This window comes from Nicotiana attenuata, chromosome 11 (assembly GCF_001879085.1).
Source record: "Nicotiana attenuata strain UT chromosome 11, NIATTr2, whole genome shotgun sequence".
Lineage (NCBI taxonomy): Eukaryota > Viridiplantae > Streptophyta > Magnoliopsida > Solanales > Solanaceae > Nicotiana > Nicotiana attenuata.
In genome coordinates this window covers 57,450,442-57,458,161 of record NC_031999.1, presented here as the reverse complement: position 1 = coordinate 57,458,161, position 7,720 = coordinate 57,450,442, and the positions used below count along the sequence as shown (strand labels likewise).

General features: G+C 42.7%; 1 protein-coding gene across 1 annotated transcript; it reads left to right on the top strand.

Annotated features, from left to right (window-relative positions):
- On the top strand, positions 3,721-5,776 carry LOC109234929. Its single transcript, XM_019400968.1, has 6 exons — positions 3,721-3,934; positions 4,198-4,337; positions 4,389-4,850; positions 4,926-5,117; positions 5,187-5,360; positions 5,543-5,776. The coding sequence occupies exons 1-6, from the start codon at positions 3,721-3,723 to the stop codon at positions 5,774-5,776; spliced, it is 1,416 nt and encodes a 471-aa protein (XP_019256513.1).

Genomic DNA, 7,720 nt, shown 5'->3' with positions numbered 1-7,720 from the left:
AATTATTCGAATATAATTTGATGTTAAATAGAAAATAATAAAATAAGTAAGAAATATAATATAAATATAAAAACGAATACCTCTTCGTCCACAAATATCAACTCCAGCCGCGAACCCTCACCTCTTTCGTTTTATATTCTATTATTGGTCCTTTTCCAATTACTAATACCTATATCACCCATTCAACATCGGACTTTCTTAGATTATTTATAGGTACAAATTGTTTCGCCAAATTTGATTTCAGTACCATTCTCAAAACACCTGTAATAATAACTAAGAATTAGCTGCAAAACAATATATATCTTCTCTAAAGATGAAATAATTTTTACTATTTAATACGGTTGATTCACTTAATTAAAAAGGAAAAACCTTCTTAATGAGTGGTGGCAACTTGTACTGATAATGCTAGTTATAAATAGCTAGTAACATAGAGATAGAGGTCTAACCAATAGTAAGCGAAGAGGATGAAATAATACCTTTTGTTGCAGAATTTTCTTATGGAGTAATACCTCTCAAAAAATTTATGACGGAGAATATAGAATAGTGGCTTCTTTTATAGAAGTATTTGAGTCCTTATTCCTAATGGATTCAGACAATAGAATAAGTTTTTAAATTATTAAATTTGTAAGAGGAATGGATTCCAAGAGGTATTGGTATTAGTTTACGATTCGGACAATATAATTAGGTGTTGTCAAATATAGGAATTTTTATGTTTCAGTGTTCCTAGGATAGGTTAGGACATGCAGATCTATTTATGTATATAGGAATATTTAAGTTTAATAACGTGTGTTTACCTTGAAAAATGTAAGTAACAATTAAAGATAATTTGTGATTTTAAAGATATGTGATATATTCTAATACTAGTGATTATACAAGTAATTTAAGCTTAAGTAAGAAGAATAGGTAAACCAAATCAGTGTTGCTGGAGCAATAGGGACCTCGAGCTCGATTATACCAGGGGTCTCGAGGTCGGCTAAGAACAATAAATATGAACAATAAAGTAAAGATAATAAATCTGAAGAATAATTGTTGAGCACAATAAAGGCAGAGCAGAATGTTCTATTGCAGAGAATAATATTAGATGATCCTTACAAAATGATTGGAGTCCCCTTTATATAGGAGGAGAAAACCCCAAAATAGTACATTCCTAATTGTAGTAAAGAATTCTATTGGTACAGGTGTATAACAACCTAGTACGGACCTGTACCATTTCGTACAAATCTAATCCTTTAATTTGTGCCCTGATCCACGTGCCCTTGAGAAATTCTCGCTCTTTTTTGATTGACTTCGAGATTGTACTGCCCTCAATGTAGGCCGTACCAGACCTTCGATCAGCTTCCTCGAGGTATGTGTCCCTTAGCCGGATCTGACCTCCACTTCGAGTCTCCCGGACTCGAACCCATAGCCCGATTTAAGACTTCAAAATCATGCTCCTCGATTTTGACCGTATACAGATAGTCCCCGCGTTTCATAGAATAAGATGATAAGAAACGATTCAAACTTCGATTCACCCGAACCACTTGTGACGACGTCATGGCTGTGACGTAGGCGTTTGAAGTGACCGGAAATGTCATGTCAGTGTGCTTCCCCGGAATGTCAAATACATTTCAGCCTTTGTCGGCCACTTGCGCCGCCGGTTCAGTCGTTGGCTTTCTATAAATAGGAGGTTGTTTTGCTGGACAACAACCACACTTATTCCTTCTTCATCTACCTTTAGTCCTTTCCCTTCTTTACCTCTTCCTCTAACCACCTATTTCCATGGTTCAAACTGGTGGCTACAAGGTAACATGGCAGCGACTTTACCAGTTACGCCAAGGGTTCCTTTATCAGAGCTTCGGCTCGAGACAACAGGAGAAAGGCACCGGGTCCCTTCCGTAAAGAAGATATGCGAATTTTACACTGTTGCTCATCTCCTTTTATCTTCAACTTGGTGTGACGCTTCATCCCCTTTGCTTTCCATGGAATGAGGTGGCACTATCATCTACTAACTTTTTCATCCCACACCGGAACAGAGTTCCGGCGGTGACCACTCTTGGACTATTGCTTGTGCACCTTGCACCCCCCCCCCCTTTTGCCTCTTCCTTTTGCCTGTTCTTTCTTAATGTATTACGGCCCAAAACTTCATTGGAACGCTCGATCTCGGCCGCTGGAGATATATTTACTTTTATCGAGGGCTTCTTGTCCCATATATACGTTCCCAGAGATCTGGAATGATGTCTTCGAGGAAAGACGATGCTCTCGAGGACGTAGTCTTTAAAGTGGATTAGGTTCTTTGGCTTTTGATTTTTGTTTCTTTGCTTCTGTGTAAGCATCCTTCTTGGGTGCCGTAGCTGTAATTTGTAAATATTTCTTCGAAGCAAAAAAGGATCCCTTTGTATCCCTTGTGGTTCATGCTGAATGTTGTCCTATCTTTATTCGTAAAAGACTTTGATGAGATGGTTTCAATAGCTAGCCCAAATATCGAGCTTAGAACATAATAAACCCTTAGGTTTTTAATATATTCCCCTCGAGGTTCTCGTTAATATTCGAGTTGAGCTTAAATGTGAACCCCGAACATCATGATCCCCGGGCTCGAGTTGGGTGAGAGCAAGATCTCGAAATGAAGCTAATCCTTAAACCTTTTTGTGGTCCTCGAGTGAGAATTTGCTCGAACTCGGATAGCCCTTGGGATTAGTAGTCGAGCGAGTGTTTGCTCGAACTTTAAATAAAGATAGCCCTTAGGCTTAATAGATAGTCCCCGAGTGAGAATTTGATCAAACTCGGGTAGCCCTCGGGATCAATAGTCGAGTGAGTGTTTGCTAGAACTTTAAATAAAGATAGCCCTTAGGCTTTATAGATAGTTTCCGAGTGAGAATTTGCTCGAACTCGGGTAGCCCTCGAGCTCAATAGTCGAGTGAGTATTTGCTCGAACTCGACTTGTAGGCTGCCCTTAATGATTTTTGACAAATTAATTCCCGATGCCTTGGTCCTGATGCCAATATCATGACATAAGTGGTTGAAGTGACTGAAAAGTTGCTTTTTGTACGATTCCCAAAATCATTAATTGGAGGCGGCTGGCGGTCTACCTTTTGGTTTCCTCAGCATGCTTAAATGACCTTTATAAATAGATAGATCCCACAACCTTACAAACTTTATTCCCACATTGCTTTCAAAGTCTCATTTAGCCCTTGTCAATTTCCTTGAGCTCTCCCTTCTCTTTACTAACAACATTTTTCACCTTCTTGGATCTACCGCATAGTGATGGCTAAAACTTCTAAATTTGTTCCTCAAAAGGAAAAAGCTCCTTCATCTTCTCAATCGACCAAGAGTAAACTGGTAGTGTCACCTCGTATCGAGGAATGCATCCCACCGCCGTGTGAGATAACATCCGATTTCAAAATCGAAAAACCTATTTTGACACCAGGCCGATGCGAGCCCATGTCTCGATATGTTTGTTTGGTGACCAAGGCCTAGCTCAAGCAAGTAAAGGAGGATTGCAAATGGGACAATAAGGAAATAGTGATTCCTTCCCCTGAGGAGGATATCACCACATATTAAGCAGGGTACTTGAGTGTATATACTTACCCATTTACGTTGGGCCCTATAATTCCGGCTCAGGGTCCAATAGACCCAGTTATCCTCGACTTTTGCCAATGATACCGAGTGACGCTCGGCCAGATCTACCCCTCCTTCTAGCGAATCGTTTACTTAATCAAGTTTTTTTCGAACCAAATCGAGGGAATGCCTTTTACCCTCGATCATCTGATCAGATTGACCAGTCCCCGACTTTATCGTGGGGGCTTGATAAAATTGCAATGCCGATCTTTAAAATCCCTCTTCTCTAGAATCAATGAGGACAAAGAACGTGGGTGGATGAGCCGGTTTGTCCGAGTCAAGACCTCCGATCTGATTCCTGCTGATTGGATGCTGTTCCTCGAGGAGTGGAACATGAAACGTGAGTATACCCTGATTTCTTTTCTTTTCCGACTTTATATTCTTCGATCTAACCTCTTTACGATGGTGTAGCCGCTTCTTGGTTTCCCGGTGGGGTCCCGGACCTCGAGGGCTGGGTCCGAAAGCTGGCCTCCGCCTCTTATTACTCGGAGCGTTGCTGGCGAGATGTGGCCAAGGGTCGATGGGAGGCAAAAAACCATGGTGAGTTCTCTTGTTTGTTTTTTAGTATTTCTATTACGGGATACTGATCTCGATTTCACGTAGGTCTTGGAGACGCCATTGAATTGAGGCCGGGCCCAACTGGTGAAGTGGAGGCTCCGAAGCTTCCCAAAGAAAGAAAAAAGAGGAGAGAGTCATCTGAAAATCCCCCGAAGCTAAAGAAAAGCTTGGCTCGAAGGCCTAAGGCAGATGCAATGGCCTTATCTCCAGAAATGGCCCAACAACTTCGGGACTAGGAGGAAGAAGAAGATGACGATTGCCTGCTGGTAAACCGTAAAAGAAAAAATGTCGATGCTTTGAAGCCCACCGAACCAGTAGTGGTTGATCTGGCTCATTCCAGAGCCGAAGCAATCTCCGAAGGGAGTTCAAACAAAGTCCCCGAACCATCGTCCAGAAAGAAAGCGCCTCGCTCAGGAGATCATTATGAGGGCGATGCCGAACAACTTGACCCCGAGCCTCTTCAAATAAAAGAGAATGCCCCGAGTGGATCTCTCGGGGTGATCAACGTGGATGATTCTCCTCCTGGCCCCGAGTTCTCCGAGGGACAAATCCAGGAGGCTCTGAATATGAGGTCTTCTGAGGTGGAAGCAAGTCATGAAGGGCATGACATCTTTCAAGAATGTCTCGTAGGGCTTGAAGATGGCCCCGACCCCGATGCTTCTTTCATTTTTGATGAGGCTCGTAAACTCTTTAAACAAGTGAGCTTTCTGTTTTTTATGCCTCCACCTTTGTTTTAGGTGTTCTGAATCTGTCTTTCCTCCTTTTTCATGAAGGCTGTGGTGCTCCATAAAAAGGCATTTTCCAAGTCTCGAGACGATCTTGCTCGATGCGAGGCTGAACTTAAGAATACTTTAGAGGAGAGGGGCGCCGTCAAAGCCCTTTATGCTAAGAAAGAGGTAGAGATCTATGATCTTCGAGTCGAGTTGATGCAGGCGTGCCAAGGTCGAGCCGAGTATGTTGAGAAGGTAATATAGCTCCTGAGGGTCTGTTACGTACTTTCTTTGTTTTGGTAGCTGACACTTTTAATTTTGCAGTTCTATCAGAAGGCTGATTTGGAGGCGCAACTTCGGGAGGAGCTTAAGACGAAAGAAGCCGAGGCCCTGAGGTGGAGGCAGGGTATGGACGATCTCGCCTCTGAGAAGGAAACTTTAAAAGAGCAGTTAGCTTCGCCCGAACGCCAGCTTCGAGGTGCGAAGGAGGAGAACCTAGCTCGGCGCCTCTAAATCGAGGAGCTTAAAGCTAGATCTGCTGCTGAGCTGGCCAAGGCCAAATCCAATGATGCGGCAATTATAAATTCGTATTGAGCCGATGCCGAAGCAGCTAATGCTCGGGAAAAGGAGATCTCTTCTACTACGGAGGCTAAGTTATCAAGTGCCCTTGACCATGGTAGGAGACAATCCCGGAGGATGACCCTCGAGGAGATACATGCTCGCGGCTTCGATCTTTCAGCGATATTGAAGCGGAGAAGATTTTGGAAGAAGAGACGGCCGTTCTGCTTTCCGATGAAGATGATTCAGCCAGTGTCTCCGAGAGTGAAGGAGACGGGGATGAAGTCCCCGAGGGCGAGGCTCCTAAAGATGTGACTCCTGAAGATGCAGCTGCTAAGGATGTGACCCCGAAGTAGTTATAGGTTACTTTATTTTGTTTCCTTGTAAACTTTCCTTGTGTAAATATTTCCTGCAATCATCTTTTGGAGATACGGGGGAACCTTTTATCTCATCTTTAACTTTGCTTTTATTCAACATTGCCTTTATTTATGGAAAACTTCGCTTGAATGATTATTCCGAGGAATGGTTCGGGGTAATATAAACCCTTAGATCTTTATCGATAGGTATAATAATTTTCGAGCTGAGTCTAAACCAGTTCGTTGTGAGCTCGGGATATTGTGAACCTCGAGTCCGAATCAAAATGAAAGCGGAGTTTCGAAATACAAGTTTTAGGCCCTTAAGTCTTTCGAGGTTGGCCCTTAGGCTCTTATGTATCGACCCTTAGGCTCTTTTGAGTTGGCCCTTAGGCTCCTATAAATCGGCCCTTAGGCTCTTTAAGTTGGCCATTGGGCTCTTATAAATTGGCCCTTAGGCTCCTTAAGTTGGCCCTTGGGCTCTTAGAATGGATAGATAATTTTTCCCTCATTTTGGCTTAAAAGACTTAGTGAAATTTTAATTATGCCCTAGCATACGTTTTTTGCACCTGTAGGTTTTGCGGAGGTTTGACATATTGGAACCTTATTAGTGATTTCTTTGTGTAAACATAATCGAACACCTCTTGAGGTATTTTCGAGGGTCGATGTTATCGACACCCTTGGAATTTTTGAGGGCTGAATTTATCGAAGCCCTTTGTATTTTGCTTTTGCCATGGATAGCCTGATTTAACCGGTTTTTACAAAGTGTTTGAAGGCCTTTAATTTATAGCAAAAGTCTGACGTCTCCGAGCCGCATTATTTGGCCGTATCCTTTATATGACCGTAGTCTTTAGTATGGCCGTAGCCTTCGGGTAAGTCACTTGGACTTGTTTCCCGATAACTTTCCGAACTTGTTCGCGAAGTTAGTCCCCGAGAATATTGGCCTTGGCCTTTGTTTCAAAGGGGTGTCTCTTTGAGGTCTTATAATTTCGGATTTTCGATGATAGTCCCCGAGTATTCGGGGTGCTTCTATGTTTTGGCTCTTAAGCCGTTTCCCATAGGATTGTAAGTGTAGAGCTTGTACGAGACGCAAAGTATCTTTGATGTAACCAGCATGCTTTCTTTAAGTAGTTGATACATGCGTACATGTTTTGCCGTCGGGACTCGGCTATTCTATATGGGCACGGTTCGTTTGACCGTTTGGCCCATTACAAAGTTCTCCTATCGAGACCCTCTTAGGCGTGAAGTGTCTTTCTCAAAAATGTAACCTCCGAGGGTGATGCCCCTAGTATCCGAGGCTGATTAAAAAGAAATATTGGATATTGTTGAGTTTTCCTTAGGCAGCACATAGTTGTTGCCTCGTTAAAAACCTTGCCGATAAAACCCATTTGGGACAAAACCCGAGCCAAGGGAAAAAGAGTGTAACGTATGCTTTAAAACCTAAGGCTTCGTGTAAAAAGGGTGTCTTCGAGATCATGCGCCTTTGAGAGCTCCCTTCACGTCGGGCTTGTAAAATCCTTTACCAACGATTCTGAGGGCTTAATGCGGTCCTATATTGCTATCCGCAATCGTAATATCTTTGAAAGCCTCGACCTGGTCGGGGATGATTCTGATGCCTCGATCCGACACCATGAAGCTGGGAAACTTACCCGTGCTAACCCCAAAGGCACGTTTTTCTAGATTGAGCTTCGTGCCGCGTTGCTACAAAACGTTGGTTATTTCTCGCAAATGAATTAAAGTGGTCCTCTGCGCACAGGGACTTGACCAATCATATCATCAATATAAGCTTTCATTATTTTACCCGTTTATTCTTCTAGCAGAATCCCTGTCATATTTAAACGGGGCAAAGCAATGCGATCAATGTTATTAATAAGAAACTAAATGATTTTTTCCCTGAGTGCGATTAATCCCGTTCCTAGATGTACCTTTCTCTTGAGCGGTTGACTT

Coding starts and splice junctions, on each gene's coding strand:
- LOC109234929 (XM_019400968.1), top strand. CDS start 3,721: ATGCCTTTTACCCTCGATCATCTGATCAGATTGACCAGTCCCCGACTT. Junction 4,851..4,925: donor CTCGTAAACTCTTTAAACAA/GTGAGCTTTCTG, acceptor TTTTTCATGAAG/GCTGTGGTGCTCCATAAAAA. Junction 5,118..5,186: donor GAGCCGAGTATGTTGAGAAG/GTAATATAGCTC, acceptor TTAATTTTGCAG/TTCTATCAGAAGGCTGATTT.